This window comes from Xyrauchen texanus, chromosome 29, assembly GCF_025860055.1.
Source record: "Xyrauchen texanus isolate HMW12.3.18 chromosome 29, RBS_HiC_50CHRs, whole genome shotgun sequence".
Lineage (NCBI taxonomy): Eukaryota > Metazoa > Chordata > Actinopteri > Cypriniformes > Catostomidae > Xyrauchen > Xyrauchen texanus.
In genome coordinates this window covers 17,087,369-17,110,310 of record NC_068304.1, presented here as the reverse complement: position 1 = coordinate 17,110,310, position 22,942 = coordinate 17,087,369, and the positions used below count along the sequence as shown (strand labels likewise).

Here is a 22,942-nt window from a genome sequence, read left to right as displayed (position 1 = left end):
TGTTTACGACTGGAGGCTGTTCTGTGTATTGAATCATAAATCCACAGCTGAATGCAAGACATCCTCACAAAGAGCTTGTGAGGTCTGAATGGAAGCTGCCATCACTAGATTCTTGTTTTTCACATGTAAAGACATTTGGAGGAATTGAATGCTCCCTCTGTTTGTTAAATAAAGCTTATCAGACATGTGACAAGGCTTCTCTTTTAAGCTTTTTTTATATAAAAAATAGTTTAGGAATATGGTCTCTGTAATCCATACGTATATATGGGTAATTTACGTAAAAATGTGATTGCTGTGTGACATGCTATACAAACAGTTTGTACTTTAAAAATGTGTTTGTCACAATGCAGGACAATCTGAGGGTCAGTTTTAAGGCAATGAAGAAAACAAATTAAGAAAAGTGGAAAAATTGTTACCTATAAATGTGTAAATGCTATTTGTCCACAATTATGTCACTTATAAGTCATTGAAATAGTTATATTATTAACGTAACTTAATGTTACTACTATTAACAATAAGTTATTGTTGCTAAATGGTTTGGGAATAGTTTGTAAAAAAAAAAAATTCTTTTTTCTTTTCTGTTAGGATTTTATTTTGGAGATTAATGAACTGAGATATCGTTTGTCTGAGATGGAGAGTGAACGGTTACAGTATGAAAACAAATTGAAGTCCAGTAAGGTGAGTTTTATGATCGAATCGCTAGTTTCATGCTAGTGGAATGACAATACTTGAAAACTATAAGCTGTCTAAAGTTAAGCTTAGCATAGGATTTTCTCTTCTGCTCTTGTTTCTTTACCATTACTGAACTCATGCGTATCTCTGTCACCTTTCTTGTCTTATCTTTAAGCATCTTCTATTTTCCTTTCTTCCTTGGCTAACCTCTCTACCGCTAGTCGCTAATGGCCAAACTCTCTAGCCTGAAACTCAAAATGGGCCAGATGCAGTATGAGAAACAGAGGAAGGAACAAAAAATCCAGGCACTCAAGGTCGGCATGTGTCCGGGTGATTGCTTTGTGGATGTGAACCAAGACCTTTTTATTTATTTACTTTTTTCACTGTCTTTTTTCTTGTTGCCATTTTTTATGTAGTCCTTTTGTTTAAACAACAGTGTATACTTCTATCAGTCAACTGTGTGTGAAAACTAGTAATGTGAAAACTAGTAATAATAAAGTCATGAAATGCCACAGAGGTAGTCAAATGTAGAAACAAATCTATATTTGTATACAAAACTATTTTCAAGAAATTAGGCTTAAGCAGTTAACTCTTATGTTTTTTATGATCATGAGAAACAAGTCGAGTGTGTCCAAACCTTTGATTGGTAGTTTACACGATGACATACACACATTGAGTACCAATTTCTCATCATGATTTACTGGTTGTCACCACACTTTTAGTTGTCTTCGTTTGAATGAGAGCTCCACAGAGTATTATAGCCATCCGTTTTGCACCATTAAAAGGGTACAAACGATGTTCTCATCATGATTTGAAAGCTGCTCGTTAAATCTTCCTTCCTCTACAAGCAGTGACTTTGTGGCACCATTTTAAAATCTCAGTATGTTTAATTAACCACAGGTATGCTTTAGTGTGAGGATGTACTTGATGTTTAAGCTGAGAGAGAATCATATTCAGCCAGATGTTTAATACAGGGGAAGCTATTTCTGTTGCAACTTCATACCGTACCATACTGTTAAGACACTTAACACATTTTTAATATGTTTTTAATATCCACGTATGCCGTCCAACGAAACCGCTGGTAAATGAATTTCTCTCCCTCACTGAGTCTTTAATTTATTTTCAACATGTCACTGGTTCTACCCACAACATGGGTCATACATCAAATCTGGCATTATATTATGGGATCTCTGTATCTAACTTGAAGATCTTAGATATTAGAATTTTTGACCGTTATTCAATAATGTTTGAATCTGTCTCTACTTGTCCTCTCCCTACTACTACTCTGTCTTTACGTCACACCCGGTCCATTCACTCATCTGCTTCCAATCTTTTTTCAGAATTGTATTCATTGCGTTTTACTGATTATGTCTCAGATAAAGTCAATACTGAATCACTGGTTGAAGCTTTCAATAAATCTTGTACTTTCTCCCTTGATAATGTCTTTGTTCAAGCCAAGGAGAATTAAGGGCGTTTCACAGCCTTGGCTAAATTACGTCACCCAAGTTTTTCTCTAAAGTAATCTCTGATTATGCAAATCGACCAAAAGTATTGTTTAATACTATCCATACTGTCTTAAACCCTATGAGAGATGCTTTTTTGGATGCTACTCAAGAGACCTGTAACAATTTGTTTTACTTTTTTACTCACAAATTCGAGCATATTAAATGTGCCATTGTACCTTCACAATTTGATCAACCACTTATACCTTCCCCGTCCAGCTCCCTGATTCACTTTGAACCAGTTTAATCAGAACAGTTAACAGATGTAGTCTCAAAGATGAAGTGTTCCAGTTACAAGCTGGATGTTCTATCTCTGCCTTTTTAAAGACGTTTTTACAACTATTCCAGTGTAACTGCGATAGTTAATTGCTCCTTAGCTAATGGAGTTGTTCCAAGCAGTTTTGAGCATGTAACTCTGCATCCTTTTTTAAAAAAAGCCTTCTTTGGATCCGGCAATACACAATAATTATAGGCCAATCTCTAAATTGCCTTTTATTTCCAAGATCTTGGAGAGAGTTGTTTATTCTCAGTTTTACTCCTTTTTAAATACATTAGACATTTTAGACACATTTCAGTCTGGCTTCAGACCCTTGCACAGCACTGAATCTGCATTGCTCAAGGTTACTAATGATATTTTTCTCACCATGGATTCAGGCTTACATGTTGTCTAAGTCTTATTTGATCTTTGTGCTGTGTTTTACACTATCGACCATAACATTCTTCTCAATTGTCTCGAGTGTAGGGTTGGCATCCAGGGTATGGCCCTTTCTGGGACGTTTTCTGTAAATGTAGGGAATTTCTCTTCTACATCGGCTCATTTATCATGTGGCGTCCCTCAATGGTCACTTTTAGGACCCTTATTATTTTCCTTGTATATGCTTCCTCTGAGCTCTTTTTTTCAAGAATACAGCATATCCTATCACTGTTATGCTGGCGATTCCCATTTTGAATTACCAGTGAGCTTAGACAAGAAGTGTTCATTTGATAACATCCTAAATTGCTTCCAAGATAATAAACATTGTCTGGCAAACGACTTTTTACAATTAAACGAAAACTGAAGTTCTGATTTTAGGTCCCCCCATGTTCTCCTTACATGGCATGGCCACCCAGATAGGTCTTCTGTCGTCAACTTCTGTGACTTTTTAATAAGCAAATTAGTGCCGTTGTTAAGGGTAGCTTTTTCCACTTGAGATAGGCTGATCGTCATATTTGCACCGCCTCTAGTGCCATGACATCATCTTAAACGTGACACAAACATTACTGACCATAAACAATAACATGACCACTAGCTGTTAGCAGTTGGTACATGGTGATTTTACACATGTGTGACAGTTAAATTGGTCTGGAGGTCCACAATTCTTTTTCTGAGGTCTTGGCTGATTTCTTTTTGAGTTTAAATACAGAGCCTTAAAATACATCCACAGGTACACCTCCAATTGATTCCAATTCTCAAATTAGCCTATCAGAAGCTAATTACCTAAAGGCTTGACATAATTTTCTGTAATTTTCTAAGCTGCTTAAAGGCACCGTTAACTTGGTGAATGTAAACCTCTGACACACTGGAATTGTGATATGGTCAATTAAAAGTGAAACCTATCTGTAAACAATTTTTGGAAAAATACACATGCCATGCAGAAAGTAGATGTCCTAAACGACTTGACAAAAATATAGTTTGCTAATATGAAATCTGCGGAGAGGTTAAAAATACTTTTAATGAATTCAACCTAAGTGCATGTAAACTTTTGACTTTATTGACTCTATAACAGAATTTTATAAGCCATCTGTCACCATGTGCTCTAGATAGTGGACATTTTTGGACATTGATTGACCACTATTCTTGATAATTCTTATTTTTATAGTAGGAAAACTGTAACTTTCATGTCTACAGAACTTTCTGACAGGAATTAGTATTTGCATGTCATTGGATTACGAGGCGTTTAACCTGTAAAGTTTATTGGTGGTCCATGCTATATGTATACACAATTCAGAATTTTTTGTGAGATCTGTGTGTTTTGTGTTCAGGAGGACCTGCTTACGTTGAGAAAGCAGCTGGATGGCAGAGATGGCGAGCTGAGAAGGTTGCAGGATGAAACTGGTGAAACTGTAGGCCCAGACTGCACAGAGAGAGGTGGGTCACGCATAGATGCTATTATTTTCACTTATAAATCATAGTGTTGCCTGACGCAACATGCCCTTCAGGGGTTTGCTTTGGTTTTGTCTAGTCACTGTGCCTGTGATTCTGTACTGACCCATTTAAAGAGTAACTAAACACCTGCTCAGAGTCTGACTCCACCCACTAGAAATATTTGAAAATGCTGGAAAAGTGGGCAGACCCCGGCGGGGATGGAGGGAACGAACCGAGTGCGGGGCGGAGCGGGGCGGGGGGGGGGGGGCACCTGAGACCGTAGTGACGGATTAATTGACAGCTGCTGTCAGACTCTGTGTTATTATTATTCCTCACACGGTCGCAAGACGACATGTACATGAATCTGGCGTGGTGAGCTGGAACCGGCTTACGTCAGCTGTCACCGCTTACGTCACGAAGTACCGCAACAGCCAATAGGAAAATTCAACTGCAGTAGCCACCGTTCAACCTGAAGAGGGCAGCACTCAGACGTTTTTACACCATATATTGTAGAATTAAAACACTTTATACACAAATGTCAAAAAAATTACTTGAATCAATGACCAGTACTAATAAAGCCCCATGCTTACAGATCATTAACTAAAAAAAGTTGGTTTAGGGTTTAGTTACCCTTTAAGCTAAAAGCTGGGGAAGATCAAGCTTTATTGATTTTTAAATGTTTATGTTTTTGATAATTGTTTTATTTATTTTTTTGTTTCATGTTATTTTGGTTTGTTTAGCTTTGTTTTACTATTTTGTGTTTGTTATGTTGTATGATTTTTTTAGGGGTTCAATCACGAAGGGCCGAATCCCTATTATATTTGTCAGGATTTTTTATTATTATTTTTCTCCCCTAAAAACTGATCCTGGTGAACAAACTGTAAGTATGAATCTTTGTGGAGTGATAGTACTCCCAAAATGAACTCATAAATACTCATGTTGTCACCCCAATTGGACTATAGGTGGCGCTATAACAAAGGCAAATTCTTTTTGGGCCATAACTCCTGAATATTAAGTGCATCAAAATTTATTCTCACCGAATCCTTGAGTCAAGCCCTACAGAATGTATATTTCCAATTTAATTTCCATTTATAATTTTTTTCCGGCATTTTAGATTTTTTAAAAAAAAATTTTAAATCTACTTTTTCGAACAACTCCTACACCATTATTCCATAATTGTTTTATGCGAAGGGACAATATAACTTATAACTGCCCTCAAAGCAGTTGAATTAAAAAAAGAATTAAAAAAAAAATCTAAAGTTTTTTTTTTTGAAAAACCTACTTTTTCAAACTCGTCTTTGGCTGTTTATCCGATTCGCAATCAATTGTGTACATTATCTACAGACATTCCTGATAAAAATGGATCAAAATCATTTTAATATGTCAAATTGTTAAGAAGATATTAGCTGATGACTAATTGACCCATATCTTGTGAGCACATATTTTAAACTTACTCCAGACTGGAAAGTGTAGTTCTTTAACAAAATGGCAGTGATGATGACACAGGGCAGACAACAGAGGAACGTGACATAGCCCCCCCCCCCTCAAAGGAGCGGCTTCCAGATGCTCCTCAGAAAAAAGAAAAAAGGGAATACTCCAAAAAAAACAAAAAATCATCCAAGGAGAGAGAGGGGGGCAAACAGACAGACCAAGGGAGCACAAGGGGCAAACCGACAGATCAAGGGAGCACAAGGGGCAGACAGGCAGTCCAAGGGGGCACAGAGGGCAGGCAGGAAGTCCAAGGGGGCACAGAGGGCAGGCAGGAAGTCCAAGGGGGCACAGAGGGCAGGCAGGAAGTCCAAGGGGGCACAAAGGGCAAGGACAGGTTCAGGTGGTCTGGGAGCTGGCCACAGGGCAAGGATAGGTTCAGGAGGTCTGGGAGCTGGCCACAGGGCAAGGATAGGTTCAGGAGGTCTGGGAGCTGGCCACAGGGCAAGGATAGGTTTGGGGAACCTGGGGAGAGGCCACTGGACAGGGACCGGGTCAGGGGGCCTGGGAAGAGACCACAAGACAGGGACCGGGTCAGGGGGCCTGGGAGGAGGCCACAGGACTGGAACAGGGTCAGGAGGCCGGGGAGGAGGCCACAGGACAGGGGCCGGGTCAGGAGGCCCGGGAGGAGGCCACAGGACAGGGACTGGGTCAGGGGGCCTGGGAGGAGGCCACAGGATAGGGGCCGGGTCAGGAGGCCACAGGACAGGAACAGGGTCAGGGGCCCTGGGAGGAGGCCACAGGACAGGGGCCGGGTCAGGAGGCCTGGGAGGAGGCCACAGGACAGGGGCCGGGTCAGGAGGCCTGGGAGGAGGCCACAGGACAGGGGCCGGGTCAGGAGGCCTGGGAGGAGGCCACAGGACAGGGGGCCGGGTCAGGAGGCCTGGGAGGAGGCCACAAGATAGGGGCCGGGTCAGGAGGCCTGGGAGGAGGCCACAGGTCAGGAACAGGGTCAGGGGCCCTGGGAGGAGGCCCTAGAGGCGGAGACCTGGAAGGCTCTGGCGGCGGGGCCAATGGAGGTGGCGCCATAGGAGGCTCTAGAGGCGGAGCCCTGGGAGGCTCGAGAGACTTGAGGAGCGGAGTCCTAGAGAGCCCGGGAGGCGGAGCCGTAGGAGGCTCGGGAGGCGGAGCCCTAGAAAGCTCTGGAGTCTCTGGGAGCAGAGCCGTAGGAGGCTCGGGAGATGGAGCCGTAGGAGGCTCTGGAGGCAGGGCCGTAGGAGGCTCGGGAGGCTCTGGGAGCAGAGCCATAGGAGGCTCGGGAGGCGGGGCCGAGGGAGACTCGGGAGGCGGGGCCGTAGGATGCTCGAGAGGTGGAGTCCTAGAAAGCTCTTGAGTCTCTGGGAGCAGAGCCGTAGGAGGCTCAGGAGGCGGAGCCCTAGAAAGCTCTGGAGTCTCTGGGAGCAGAGCCGTAGGAGGCTCGGGAGGTGAAGCTCGGAGGGCGGAGCTCTGGGAAGCTCGGGACGCTCGGAAGGCAGAGTTCTGGGAAGGCTCGGAGGGTGGAGCTCTGGAAAGCTCAGAAGGCAGAGCTCTGGAAAGCTCAGGAAGCTCGGAAGGCAGAGCTCTGGAAAGCTCGGAAGGAGGAGCCCTGGGAGGCTCGAGGGGTGCTGGCTCTTGGACGGTCATGGCTACTGGCGCTGGCTCTTGGACGGTCATGGCTACTGGCGCTGGGACGGACAAGACCACAGGCGCTGGCTCAGGGACGGTCGAGGCTACAGGCGCTGGCACAGGGACCGTCGAGGCTACAGGCGCTGGCTCACTGACGTCGGAGGCTACAGGTGTTGGCTCACTGGCGTCGGAGGCTACAGGCGCTGGCTCACTGACCTCGGAGGCTACTGGCGCTGGCTCACTGACGTCTGAGGCGACAGGCGCTGGCTCACTGACGTCGGAGGCTACAGGCGCTGGCTCACTGACATCGGGGGCTAACGGCTCGCTGGCCGTGGCAGGCGTGGGCTCTGGCTCGCTGGCCATGGCAGGCGTGGGCTCTGGCTCGCTGGCCGTGGCAGGCGTGAACTGGGGAGCGGAAGCCTTTCTTCTCCTCCTCCTCCTCCGGGCGGACGAAGCTGGCAGCATTGGCTCCTTGACCACGGCAGGCATAAAGGTTGGCTCGCTGGCAGACGTGAAGGGACGAACCACGGGCGAATGGAGGGTTACCACTGTGGGAGGAGCTACGGGGTTCTCCTCGACGATGTCCACAGTGAACGAGAAACCGCAGGCCAGTAGAGTCTCCTCCACGAACGCGCGGAGCGTCCAGCCGCGCGTTGCCGGTGGCAACCGCTCCTTGATCTCACTGTTCAGGTTCGCCCGAAAAAACACGACCAGGGAGGAGTCAGGGAAGTCAGAGACACTCGCCAGCTCGAGGAAGTCACCGACATGATCCTCCACCGGTCGGTCCTCTTGCCGCAGGCAGAGCAGGCGATAGTTGGCTTGCTGAACCGCTGGATCCATTGTGGGTCTGTCGTTCTGTTACGAATGAGGCAACGAAGGCAGACGAGGGGGTGCGGATCCAAAAGCAGTTCTCTTTATTGACACGAAAGGAAACAAACAGAAATGAACAAACAAAACTACCACAATGGGCAAAATGAAAACAAAACACTGGAGCTGGGACCACAGGCATGGGAGCGAACATCAACAACATTCAACGACAGACAAGGAGAAAACAAGAAGCAGGGCATAAATACACAGGGAGTGATGACTAAATAGGACACAGGTGAGAACAATGAACAAAATGGCAGTGATGATGACAGGTGGATACTGGGAAGTGTAGTTCTTTAACAAAATGGCAGTGATGATGACAGGTGGATACTGGGAAGTGTAGTTCTTTAACAAAATGGCAGTGATGATGATACAGGGCAGACAACAGAGGAACGTGACAATAACCGCCTTTGTCATTCTATGACCCTGCTCTATTTAAACATGGATCTCTTAGCCTGCACATAATTTTTCATCTATTGGTGCAATAAATATTAACTTTATTTGATATAAGCTGTTACCCTTATTTTTTTATTTTTTTATCAGACATCCATGACTATCTATTAAAACTATTAATATATTTACTGTGCTTCTTTTGTGTTTCTCATTGGCATCAAACCCTGACAGCACCACACAAATTTAGTGACAGTGCCAACTATTGGTCAAAAGTTATCATAAAATGTTTTATTTTGTGTGTTGATTTTGTGTTGTTATTTTAGTTTTTTGTTGTTTTTAGTTTAGTTTTGCTTTTTATTTTATGTTTTATGTTGTGTTGTCTTTGTGTGTGTGTCTTATTAGATTTTTAAAAGATGTCTCTTGCTGTGTAACATTTATATAGGTGTATATTGGTGTTATAACACATTCAATAACATAAGCTGTTCAATATCATTACTCTGTCTTAAACAGTTTTCCATAATGAGGAAACATTTAAAAAGAGGCTCAAAGAGAAACGTAAGGGGACTCCATGTCTACCATCTACACATACAGCTCTTTTTCTATTTTATTTTTAAATCTTTATACTATTTATGTCATCTTTATTCCTCTCTTTCTTGTGCCTGCATGTTTGGGCATGGTACTCATGAAGCGTGCTTCTCTATGACCCAAAGCCAAGTGAATTACAGAACATTTCCCAGTCTTAAAGGAAGTTAATGTATTTAAAATGGAAGTTTATGTGTCTAGAACAGGGAAATTAAATCTCGTAAAAAATCAACACCAGGTATTCACAACATCTCTGTCTCTTATGTTTGTTAAAAGTTTTGGATAATTTAAAGCCACACTATGTTATGATTTTTTTTGTTAGAAATGAACAAAATTTAATTTTAAATTTGATCAAGTACACCAACAATTCTTCCAAACCATGTATTTGCCTTACCCCAATTCACTATGGTAACTGGAAATCCTGTAATAATTATTTATATTTTAGAGCTGTTAGGACAGATTTGGCAGAAAATTGCATACTCCCATCAGTCATCCATTTACGTCATGACCGTAAATAAAGAAAAGATGGTCCAGCTATACAGCACGTGCATATGTGTGGTGATAGGTGTGTGGTAGTTTGAAGCTGGAAGCTTGTAGCCACAACAAATGAATGACATTGACCATGGATCATTCAAAAATGCAACCCTCTGGGGAATCACCATTTTATAAATAAAGCAACTTTGAACCGAAAAGTGTATGCAAGCAAAAAGGAAAAGGGACAGAGCCGTACTAAAATACGTAACCACATCGGATTGCCTTTTAGAGGTGGCGACAACACTGAGATCTGAACCCCGAGATGTTTTTCTTGCTCGACAGGTGAGATAATTTATTGAACAGATAGTTAGCCAGGAAGCTCTCTTGGCATGGTAGTTCGTAAGATGGCGTCAGCCCCTCAAATGTGCTATTTTATTATGGATTGTTATACTGCAGTGTTTGATTAAATTTTCGAGGAAGGACAATGGAAAATTTTACTTTATGCTGGTAACAATGCCAATCTCTAAACTAGTTTCTACCTTGGTTTATTTGCCTGCTAGCTAAATTTTAATTTCCACTGTTTGACTTTATCTATTTTGATCATTATGTCTAATGTCATCGTTGCCTAACTTTTATAATGGCATTTATTTTAAAACAATTGTTTTCAATAAGTAAAAAGAACAGCGGAAGATATGCTACTATCCTGCATAATACGTATTTTTAGGATATCCATCTTTCTTACTTTCATTATTTATTTACTTATTGAAGGGAGGGAGCGCGTTTTGTTGTCGTTAGTGACATTCGCTCTGATAAGATGATCACCTGTAACCATGGTTACACTTGTACACCTCAAACCATCAGATTCTTGCGCACAGAAGAGCAGAGCCAAAGCCCAAGTCACGTAATTACCAAAACAGGTTTTATGCTTCAAACACTAGAGGGCCAAAAGTTGCATAGTGTACCTTTTTGATTATGCTTTCAGCTGCCAATAAAAGTGTAATGCTCTCACCTTGTTAAACAAATGTAATAATTTAAATATTCAAACAATAATATATCAGATGTACAGTATACACCACATACATCCAGAGAATTTCTCAGATTCTCTGCAAAAAACAGTACAGAAAATGTGAAGAAAAAATATGCATATTCTTTCTCTGCCTGATAACTATTCATTTAAGTACAGCGTTCTAAAATGACCCCTTGTTATGTTTTCACCATGAAAAGAGACAGATTGTGGTAGCCATTCGGCATGTCACTTCACATTATTGTCTGTGTGTTGTTCTTTGCCTGTCCCCTTGTTCTGTAACACCTCCTATATCCCAAAGCTCGTTTCTTCACTGCACTTCCTCCATTCATTTCCCTCCATTATTACTAGCAGTGCATTGCCCCATAACCTTCTCCACATGTTCACATTCCTCACAGGCTGGATGTCCACTCTTATCTGTGGCTGCATACACATGTTTTAAACCCAACAGTCTGCTCCTCACTTACATTGTTTACATTTATCATGTGTCACAGTAGGTCGCTGTTATTTCAGCTCACTGTGTCTACTGTTTATTTGATTCTAAATATCAGGCCTGAGGCCAAATGTTGCTTTGCCCTTTAGGCTTAATGAAATGGTCAGTAGTTTACTAAACCTGTGCCTTGCAGATATGGAATTACAGAAGATGAAGAAAGCAATGGAGTCGTTGATGGCAGCAAATGAGGAGAAGGTAGATTTGGTCATAAGATTAATTTTCCTTTGCTATTGGAATTCATAAAGGAACTTGGTTTTTAATTCCACCAATGGGGCTTTGTGTAGGATAGCAAGATTGAAGAACTACGACAGTCACTGATGTGTTACAAGAAGGTGCAAGAGATGGTAATGTCTGTACAAGGGAGAAAAGGTGATTTTTAATATATATATGTATAAGTTTTCATAAAAATTATGCCAAAAAAAAAAAAGAATCAGAAGTGATGGCATGAAGTGTGTTTTGGACCCATTGAAAAACACCTCTAACATGTAGTGAAATTTTAAGTTACACTTAAAAGACTACTGGTGAATCTCATGAAACCTGTCAAGAACAAGTTCCAGTTATATTTCAGGCCAAAGTAAATTAAACATGAAATTTTATTTTGCATATTTTAGGGCCCTTAAGATGTTTTGTATTGTGACATTGTTTTTTTGCAAAAAAAATTAGCAAATTTTCATTAGCATAATCCAAAAAGTTTCATTCTTATTGCTGTATTCAAAAAACTATCATTTAAAATGTATGATATTTATACATAATGGTAGTATTTCTTGTCGAATTTCTTACCATAATACAATAAAATTAACTGAGAATGGAATCAAACATAGATCATTAACATAGAACATAATCAAAATGCCAAAAGAATAAATAACTCAAATGTGCAAAGTCAAACACATTACAGTAAAAGTGTGTCAAAAACATTTTTTTTCTGGAGAGAAATGTGAACTGAACATGTTTTGTGAAAATCACACAATTAGTTAAATTACATAATGTGACACTCATGACACTATGTGGGATTTTACCCGAACTGATGATCGAGAACTCCCACTCATGTCTTTCTCATCAGATAAGGTCAAAGAAGGAGACAGTGATGAAAGCAATAGCGACAGCTCCCTCTCCATGTCCACCGCATTTTCCATTTCCATGGACACAGAGAGGTCTTTGCTCGCTTACACAGATGAAGTGGCCTTGAGGGATCAAGATGAGGTACAATATTCTGTTCAGACCAGCTTGAAATGTAAATAATATTTGTCTTGAGGCTATATCATTCACTATTGCCAGTTTGTCAGCATCCTTGTTACAGAGCTGTTTTATTTTGGCATGCATAATACTAGATCGCTGCACTGCAGCCCAGAATTATTCTTAATTTAGAGCAGCTCTGTTTGATTGACAGTCCATCCAAGTAGTGTTGATAGTGTTTATTCAGGCTAAAAGCAAATCTGAACACTTGCAGGACACAACATGTCAACATGTGGCTCACATGCTGATGTCTCAGACAATCCTAGAAATACACAATAGGACTAATATATATATATATATATTTATATATACCAATAATCCTCTCAGCAGTCCGAACTGTCCTTGTAGTCTTCTGATGTCTGATTTCATTGCTGAACCAAACCAGACAGTTATTGAAGTGCAGAGGACAGACTCAATGACTGCGGAGTAGAACTGTATCAGCAGCGCCTGTGGCAGGTTGAACTTCCTCAGCTAGCGAAGGAAGTACAACCTGTGCTGGGCCTTTTTCACAATGGAGTCAATGTAGGTCTCCCACTTCAGGTCCTGTGAGATGGTAGTGCCCAGGAACCTATATTTTGTAATAAACTTCTAAAATACTGTACTTTTTATGCTTAAAGTAAATTAATTGTATTAATAGTTTTATATTCTATTGTTGTTGCAGATTTAAAAACATCATCACAGTGTTGAAATTTCAGACATTTTCCTGAATTGCTGAATTGCTCATTGTCCCCAGTTTGAGACATGCTAGTTTACAGAATGCTGGATAATCTTAGTTGTTTAATCACTGCTGTGAATTTACCTTTTGAATTCACCTTACCACACGCATCTTCTCTCCATGATCTTTTGTGTGTAGGCGACTACATTTGTTAGTACACTGCAAGTGCCATCACTCATAGTATCGTCCCCGGCCAAAGCAGACAGTGGTCTAGTCCTGGAACAAATACAGTCATCAAGGTACTGTCTTCGAATAGTACAACAGCACTCTGCTTTTCTGAGTTTTTTTTATTTATGATTACCATATGTGGAACACAGGACAAGCAAACATCTTTTATACGTTAGCTTTGGCTCTAAGTTCTCATCCCAAACATCCCACCTTATCATTAAATCCTGTTTGTTAGCACTTCCAAAGCCTTTTCCTCTCGTTTTATATTATATTAGTGTCCTAAGTCTTTCCTCATACTTTTTTTTTATTATTATTTCGATGTCTGTTTTATGTATTTCTCAGTTTTATGTTAATTGTTATCAGTAGTCCTGTGCCATTTCTTCTCTTCAGTTCAATAACATGTGGCCTCCTCATGCCTTCCCATTATTCTATAGCATTTGATAGTGTTTTGTCACTTTGTCAACTTTACCCATGTTAGCACACCGCATGTCATTCTGCACTAGAGCCTTGTGTGCACTCCACCCATCATGCTTTGCCACCACATTTGCATCCCAATGCTTGTATGTTTGTCCTTTTGTAGTAATAAAGAGAATCAGGAGCCAACTCAATCACAGGAGACCACATTACATGATAGTCCAGAGTGAGTATGTGTGTCTGGTGGCATACGGTTACAAAAATGGCACATTTTGAAATTTGATTTTTTTGAGTAACCTGAAATGCCACTATTCTGAATCAAACTGTGATTTTGACATCTTAACATAGTGGTTTGATACCTTGGAGTTGTTCCTTAAGGATATCTAGACATTTTCGTGAGTGGTTGTGACGATAACAGTTTTTTTTTTTTTTTTTTTTTCCCATGTCTTAGAACTCCAGAGGTCACAAGATCAGGGAACCACAGTAATCTCGATGGAAGAGCCACTGAAAAGGTGAATTAATCTCAAGAGGATCTTTAATTTAACTGAAAAATTACTTTTTTCCAAAGTATTTTTGTGTAAAGCCAGTGTTAAGTACAGGGTTCCCACTGTCATGGAAAACCTGGAAATATCATTAAAAAAACATACGGATGTACAGCATGTGATTTTCTGAGTTTGAGTCCACTTGTGAAAATGATTATGTTTTGCATTTTTCTTTCATTGTTTATTTTTCATTACAAATGATATTATCAGCTTAACAGTTTCAGTGAAACATTTTTGCAAAACCCAATGATTATGATATAATCATGATCCTGCATGTGAATTTTGTACACATGCAGGATCAAAAGCACAAAGTGCTTTTTTGTACAAAATTAGTTAACACAGTTAATGTCACAAATGTTCTTATTTGATTACTTTTCACGAAATTGTGTGGCATCTTAAATGTTTCTTATATTATGTCGTACATTTTTCTAAATCACGCAGAGGGGTATAATCACTAGCATGCAAGCAACCGCGAGAGAGGCATAGGCAGAGCGTGTGTAAGGCTGGGCAAGGCTTAGCTTTCCCCTGGTCACGGGTTCATATTAATGCTTATTTAGATATTGATCGGAAATCCCTTTTGCCACTCCAGGATAACATTGCTCGTGGTTGCACTAGTAACTGTCTAGGATTAGTTTCCCCACCTCATATACAAACTTTAATTACTAGCGTAAATGGAAAGCTGACTCTAGATCAGTGGCCCTGGCCAAATTCATCATAAAACGTTAACCTCTGGAGTTACAGCGTGCATGGAGAATGTCATTATTTCTGAAATAATTAAAAATTTTAAAACAAATATAAAATAACGTAGTGCAATTCTTACATTAATACATATTTATTACATTATGGTAGCATTGAAACAAGTGTATCCGCATTTGTAACGTTCCTTTTAATTGCATCCATTCATATTTAAATCAGTAAGCATCCAATCAAACTCGAAATTATCCAGCATGGATATGACTGAAAATAAATTCATCATCATTCCTTGAGCTTGTGAAGAAGACTCTCTCCACTAGATTTTCTTAACTTCCAAAACTTTAATTCAACGGCATTATATATGCGTCTGAATGACTGGTGCGGGACCACTTTTAACAGCATATGCAGGTCCATTTTTTTATTTAGCTGTGTTAGCAAAGAGTGCTTACTACCTATTATTTAATTTGCTGTAATGCCAGTAAAATAAATGTGCATATTTGCTCGCTGTAGCCTAATATTGAGTTGAAAATTATTATTAATATGAGTAACCTACTGGCATCTGTGTAAATAGCAATAATTAACCATTTATTCATCTAGAAGTATCTTTTGTATGGAGTGTGAACATTTGCAGTTGGTAGTAGATGCCTCATTTATTTGATATATTTTTATATATTATATGATTTATTTATAAAAATTATTTTGTCTTGAATAAAGGGGTTAAATTATTAGAGATATTTAGAAGAATATTTCAGCTCTGTAATTACATAAAATGCAAGTCAACAAGGTCCAAAACTTTGAAGCTCCAACAGCTCATAAAGACAGCATAAAAGTAATTAATATGACTCTAGTGGATAAATCCATGTCTTCAGAAGTGATACGATAGGTGTGGGTGAGAAACAGATCAATATTTAAGTCCTTTTTTTACAATAAATCTCCACTTTCAAACAGTGCTCCTAAGCGCTCTTCTCTCTCTTGTTCTTCTTTTGTTTTTGGAGATTCACATTCTTATGCATATCGCCAGCTACTGGGCAGGAAGGAGAATTTATAGGAAAAAGGGACTTCAATATTTATGTTTCTCACCCAAATCGATTACATCACTTTAGAAGACATGGATTTAACCTCTAGAGCCAAATGGATTACTTTTATGCTGCCTTATGTGCTTTTTGAAGCTTCAACGTTTTGGCCATAATTCACTTGCATTGCATGGGCAAACAGAGCTGAGATATTCTCCTAAAAATCTTAATTTGTGCTCCGTAGAAGAAAAAGAGTCATACACATCTGGGATGACTTGAGGGTGAGTAAATGATGAGAGAATTTTCATTTTTGGTGAACTATTCCTTAAATCATAACATTTTGTAATAAGTTGCATCACAGTGGTTCAGACCTGCTTTTTTACTCTTTAAAGGTCCACAAAATGTACGTCTTTCATGCCTTTAGTGTTTATAATTTATTTTCTTGATATGAACATAGTACTTACATGCAGTCCTTGTGTTACACACGAGTTCTTGGTGTTGAGACAGAGTTCATTAAATGGTTCCTCTTGCTCTTGTAGAGCAAAGCATTTGATGAGTTCAACAAGATAACAACTCTACCACCCACATCCCCAACCTCCTCTCGTACTGCTGAGGATGACAGCTTTGGCACCAGGAAAGCCAGATCTTCCTTTGGACGGGGATTCTTTAAGATTAAAAGTGGCAAGAGGACTGCCAGTGCGCCAAATCTGGGTATGATTATCTTAATTTTACATGATATGCATGATATTATGAGTATCACACTCAAATCCCTTGGCTGTGTGTGTGTGTGTGTGTGTGTGTGTGTGTGTGTGTGTGTGTGTGTGTGTGTGTGTGTGTGCACCTCTTCACTCTGTTTCCTTTCTGTACTGTGGTGATGACACATGCATGTTATTTTTCATACGAAGACCGAGGCCGTAGTGCAAGAAGTCCAATGCTAGGTACAGTACAGACACCACTTTACAGACTAGACCTTGAATATGGCCTCACTGGAGAAAGATAAGCAACAACTGGATGTGTCCTCTGTGTGTCTTTTTTTTTTTTTTTTCAAAGACAAAACCTCCCCTCATTGAATGCCTACTCCAAGTAACCCTTTCTTTTACGGTTTCAAATAGACTGGAATAAATAGTTCAGCCCAAAAATTTTATTATTTACTCACCAACTTTAATCTGCTTCTCACCCAATGTTATTGAATGGCATCAGATGGCTTGGAATATAGCATAGAATTCATATAGACCACTTTTATGAAACTTCATGGTTTTTGTTTTTTTGTTTTTGGAAGCTTGAATGCTCCAGTCCACGTTCATTTTAATTTTATGGAAAAGAGTGACCAGCAAAGTCTTCAGAATTTCTTATTTTCTGTTTACTCACTGAAAAATTACAATTCGGTCATCATTTACTCCCCTTCATGTTTTTCCAGACCTGTGTGACTTTCTTTTCTCTGTGGAACACAAAAGGAGATCTTACTGACAACCTCAGTCATCATTCACTTGTATTGAATCTATAGGCTGCCATTCTGATTAATACGTCTATTTTTTGTTCCAAGGTAGAAAGCTATACGGGTTTGGAATAACATGAGTATGAGTAAATGACTTAATGATTTACACATTGACAGTTGTGACAGTGAAAGTTCTTTACATGCCCCTCACATTTATAATACTGTAACAGTGTGTTTTCAGGCTGGATTTAGTGTGCCATTTAATTACAGAGTTGTTATTAGTTCTGTTGTGTTTACTTGCTTGTCTGCATGTGACTTTGTTCTGTCTCCTATGGTTCCACCCCTAAAATAATAAACCCTGTCCAGTTGTTTCTTAAGTCCAGACGATAAATCATCTGCCCCCATGATGCTTATTCCAGGAGTTCAAGGAAAACACTGTCATTTTAGGACTTTATTTTCTTTGCAGTTGCTGTTTGTCTTGACATTTTTACTGCTCTGGTCTCCAACAGAATGACTGCCTTGTTCATTCTCCCTTCCCATAATCCTTGGTTTATTTGATGCTCGGCTGACCATGCAGACTGTCCTAGGACAGCATGGTATTGTGGGTAGTGTCGTTTTCTGTGGTGACAACAGGACTTTCTCTTTTCTTGCGTATGTGTTTGTTTGCACAGCTGAGGCTGAGCGGGAAGGCACTGACCATCTGGATCTAGCAGGCGTGCCGCAGAGGTCAACTACCAGCGACAGCACACACACTCTCCCCACTTCCCCCGAGGGCAAGAAAAAGTCAAAGGGAATCAAAGCACTCTTTGGAAAGTGAGTATGAAGAAACAGATCTGCAATATTGTCGTTTTAGGACAATTCTGTGTTATATTTAATGGCTAGCACATTTCCTATCTTAGATTTAAAGCAAAATTTCAAGCAAAAAACTTTTTTCTCCCCATTTCTCCTCAATTTGGAATGCCCAATTCCCACTCTAAGTCCTCGTGGTGGCATTGTGACTCACCTCTATCCGGGTGACAGAGGATGAATCTCAGTTGCCTCCGTTTCTGAAACCGTCAGTCCACGTGTCTGATCACTTGGCTTTTTGAGTGCATTACTGCGGAGACGTAGTGCGTGTGGAGGCACACGCTGTTCTCCACAGCATCCAATCACAACTCACCATGTGCCCCACAGAGAGCAAGAACCACACATAGTGACCACGAGGAGGTTAACCCATGTGACTCTACCATACCTAGCAACTGGGCCAATTGGTTGCTTAGAAGACCTGACTTGAGTCTCTCAGCATGCCCTGGATTCGAACTCGCGACTCCAGGGGTGGTAGTCATCGTCAATACTCTCTGAGCTACCCAGGCCCCAACCAAAAATTATACATTTTTTACCCATAAATGTACTACTTTTTAATTTTTTACCTCATATTACTTTGACTACATGGAATATTTGTACTTTTTTTAATTCATTAGTGACACTGCAGGACTGTTTTGGTGAACTGCAAAAAAAGATACAATTGTTATTTTAAAAAAATGTAAACCTTTTTTTTTTACAAAAACGTAAAAGATATTCAAGACTTTCCTAGTATATATACAAGACTTTCCCAGTAAATATTATGCATTTTAACCATAAAATCACAATGTTAAAAAAACTATCCTGTAAGTGGGTTAAGATGGCCAAGGAGGAGGCAAGAACCGGCTTGTCAATATAAATAATAATGTAATGAAAACTTAAACCAAAACACACAAACATAAACACACATGTGACGGACATGCCCGTAATTCTCTCTCTCTCGAACCGCCTTTTTCCCTCGCATGCCCCATCAGGCCGATTGGGGACCGGGCTTGCGACATTCTAGCCTGGCCCCGCCCCCCTCCGCTCCACACTCCTCCCTGTGTTACCTCAGGCCTGGGTGCCACCGGCATAACATATAGCACCTGGGGATATTCCTCCACCCCTGGCAGTGGCCTTACCGCTCCAGGCGATCGGGGAGTTACTTCCATCCTCCCCTCGCGGACGGCGGTCTTCCCTCGACCCCTCCGCGTTTCTGGGGGATGGCAGGGCACTCCTCCGCCCCTGGCAGCGGCTCCATCGCTCCAGGAGGTCGGGGAATCCAGTCCCCACTCGCCCCGCGGACGGAGCAAAGCATTCCCCGCATCCGGGCGGTCGGGCTACGCCATCACCCGGCAGATGGCAGCGGCGCTCCCCGGGTGGACGGCAGTGTCGAGGACTCTGCAACAGGCATCCCTCCTCCTTCCCGGGTTTTGGCACCAATGTAAGCGGGTTAAGATGGGCAAGGAGGCGGCGAGAACCGGCTTGTCAATATAAATAATAATTTTATGAAAACTTAAACCAAAACACACAAACATAAACACGCATGTGACAGACATGCCCGTAATTCTCTCTCTCTCTCGAACCGGATGCCTTTATCTCTCGCGCGCCCCATCAGGCCGATTGGGGAGCGGGCGTGCAACATTCTAGCCCTGCTCCGCCCCCCTCCGCTCCACATATCCCTAGACAGATTTAGTGTGGCGCTACAAAGGTTTGTTTGAGCTGCCCAACCAATGTTGAGTTGGGGGCTTAACTGTCTGTTGGTTCAATCAACAGCAAATGGGGTGTGTATTCGGAAAACTGTTTAAAAACAATGTTTTTTTGTAATTCCGTTTGGTGGCACTAATGACGCAGAAATTACACACTTAAAATGTAAAGGATTTTTTGGATGAACAGCATATTGTTTATAGAATCTCACACTAAATATTTGTGAAACTTGCCATTTAACAATATCATATTTTACATTTTTTTGTTTATTTGTTAAATGTGCAGTTCTTTAATGTTGAAGACTTTGTCAATAATTTACAGCATGCACAATATGTTCAGTTAATTCACTTATATAATATCAATATATTTGTACTTAGCAAATCTACTAAAGACTTTCTCCTCTCATCTAAAGGCTCAAAAGGAGTCAATCAACGACATTTAACCTGGATGATAATCTATCTGAGAATGAGTTTAAACGGGGAGGAGTCAGAGCCACAGCTGGTCCAAGACTGGGCTGGTCTCGTGACCTGCAGAACACCAACAGGTCAGTAATCACAGAGCACGGAATGTTGGTTTGTAGGTTTAGTCCTCATTAAGAGCTAATTTATATGTTGCCAGAATTAAATGTTTGTAGTATATGTAGTTCCTTTGGGAAAAAAATAGCATATACTGTTCCTCAGCCAAACATCTTTTTCCTGCCTATTTTGTCTCATGTTCACAATCACGTTTAGCTTTTACAGGTAGGAAATTGGCTGCCTGGGACAATGGTCAATTTGTGGTCATTCTTCAAATATATCTGACTGCGGAAAGCCTTGATTTAACCAATCAGAATGAAGTATTCTAGAGAGCTATGTTATAAGGGCTGAAAACACTGTATTAGATTATCACAACTGTTCAGCTTTTTTAAATACCTTATTTTTCTTTCTTTTTTTCTTATAAAAAGGTTATACATTTTTCTAAAGATCTGTTTGTGTTTGCGTGGTTCAGTGAGTTGGATGCGCCATTTGCGCGCTGGTCCCGGGAGCAGGTGTGTGATTGGATGCAAGAGCAGGGGCTTGGGTTATACGTGAGTCTGGCAAAACAGTGGATCTCCTCCGGCCAGACGCTCCTGCAGGCCTCCCAGCAAGATCTGGAAAGAGTGAGTTATTTTTACTCAGAATAAGACAGTGTATGGTAACATCCAAAATTCTGAAACCACATGAAATATCTGGGACTTTTTCACTTAAACTGAGAAATAAATAAAATTTTAGGATTTTGAATAATTTAAAGTAAAATTATGATGTAAAATGAATAACAAATATGTAAGATTTTTGCACTATTTCTAGGTCACTAATTAAATTCTAATTTATCTCCTTTGTAAAAAAGGTCTGATTTACTTGCTTCTAGTGAAGTGCATAAAATGCTCTTTGGAACATATTTAAAACCTGCTGGGTAAAATAGATCAACAGTTTTTCACAAACCTGTGGAGTCCATGTCAGCTCAAGTGCATGCTGTTATTAAAGTAAAGAGGGGCATACGAAATACTAAGAAATTAATTTATTTGACTTTTCACTCAAATTGTTATACTGATAATATAATTTGTTATGAAAACTTTTGTATAAGAAAAATACAAAATAGTAGCATTTTGACTGGTGATCTCAACTTTTGGGACCCGCTGTGCAAAGGTCCAATGCAATCCTGAAATGGCTGGCATTCCATTTCAACAGGTCGCATCATGGTATTATGATGTGTCTCGGGTGTCCTGTGACCACTTGTGTTCGGATTTGGAGGGGAGGGACCCTGTTTCGTAACAACATACATCAATCAATATGTCAGTGTGTGCATGACATTAAAGCGTAACAAAGACCAAAAAGATTCTCAAAAGATTTGCTAATTCTCCCAGATGCTGCTGAAATTTTATCTAAGCTCAAAAGCAACATTTTGATCAGAATTGTCCATTATTTTAGTGTATTACCTGTAAAGTAACCTGAGCTGCAGATGTTCGTTCTTCTCATATGTCCCTGCATGTTGATATCAGACTCACTGAAAAAGATCCGTGAAGTTCTCGTGTTTATGTTTGTATCCGTTTTTTGATTGGACGGTTATTTCCTTTTTAAACCGCTCACAGCCTACAATGTTAACAATCTGTTTTAGCACAGCAGTTGATTGACAGCTGAGAGGTGGCGCTTTGCTGCTGCCAGAATGCATTCGGGATGGATTAGCATTTACACATCAAATGCGATTGGGGTCACATGCATTTTTGACCACATTCGTATGTGGATTTTGCGATCCAATCTCAAAACCTTTTAGACCCCGTTTAGACCTGTATTCAGCGCTGACCACATGTGATCAGATCACCAAAAACTAATCTTAATACCAGGTGTAAATGGTCTAATGTAGTAGGCTTATTATGGATGAGTATCATGCATCATTTACAGGGATTAGGATCCTAAATCCTTTAAAATCTATTTGCATGATTACCTTAATGGCAGAGTCAGTGTTGCCTATACAAGTTATTCATGCACTATTCAGATACACTTGACAACAGCATTTCTCATAATCTTAAAAAGCTTTTGATCTAAATTATTGATCTTATGCTTAAATGCTTGAAATTGGTTTTGTAGACAAATATATGCAAGTTATTTATACACTACCAGCCAAACCTTTGTACACTCTTGACTAAAATGCTTCATCTTATGCACACAAAATACTTTTGTGGACAAAAATAAGTAAACTCAAAACTAGCATTTTTATTTTAAATTGGGAGAAAAGAATAGTTTTGTAAATTTCAAATATAGGCACAATTTATTTTTCCCCGAAATAACTCTAATTTCAAGCATTTGGACCAGATAGTGAAGGAAAAACAGCCAACAGTGACCACATATACATGCACTTTCTATATTTGTTCCAGGGTTTTTGAGAGAAAGCGGCGTTCTGAAACATCACGTAAACAAGAACGCTGTTTTCCTTACACCATTTAAGGAATGGATTTTTATTTA

General features: G+C 40.3%; 1 protein-coding gene across 4 annotated transcripts in view; it reads left to right on the top strand.

The window, feature by feature from the left end:
- Positions 1–22,942, top strand: part of ppfibp1b (PPFIA binding protein 1b) — a 51,107-nt gene that overhangs the window by 22,593 nt on the left and 5,572 nt on the right. Inside the window, exons 7-20 of one of the 4 annotated variants that reach the window (XM_052096764.1) lie at positions 586–678; positions 894–986; positions 4,197–4,302; positions 9,163–9,207; positions 11,359–11,420; positions 11,510–11,594; positions 12,286–12,425; positions 13,312–13,412; positions 13,922–13,981; positions 14,207–14,267; positions 16,543–16,714; positions 18,110–18,251; positions 20,377–20,508; positions 20,952–21,102. In XM_052096764.1, the coding sequence (XP_051952724.1) occupies positions 586–678; positions 894–986; positions 4,197–4,302; positions 9,163–9,207; positions 11,359–11,420; positions 11,510–11,594; positions 12,286–12,425; positions 13,312–13,412; positions 13,922–13,981; positions 14,207–14,267; positions 16,543–16,714; positions 18,110–18,251; positions 20,377–20,508; positions 20,952–21,102 (1,443 nt within the window). The remainder of the gene's footprint in view (positions 1–585; positions 679–893; positions 987–4,196; positions 4,303–9,162; positions 9,208–11,358; positions 11,421–11,509; positions 11,595–12,285; positions 12,426–13,311; positions 13,413–13,921; positions 13,982–14,206; positions 14,268–16,542; positions 16,715–18,109; positions 18,252–20,376; positions 20,509–20,951; positions 21,103–22,942) is intronic. The other 3 variants (XM_052096766.1, XM_052096765.1, XM_052096767.1) reach the window with 3 other exon arrangements.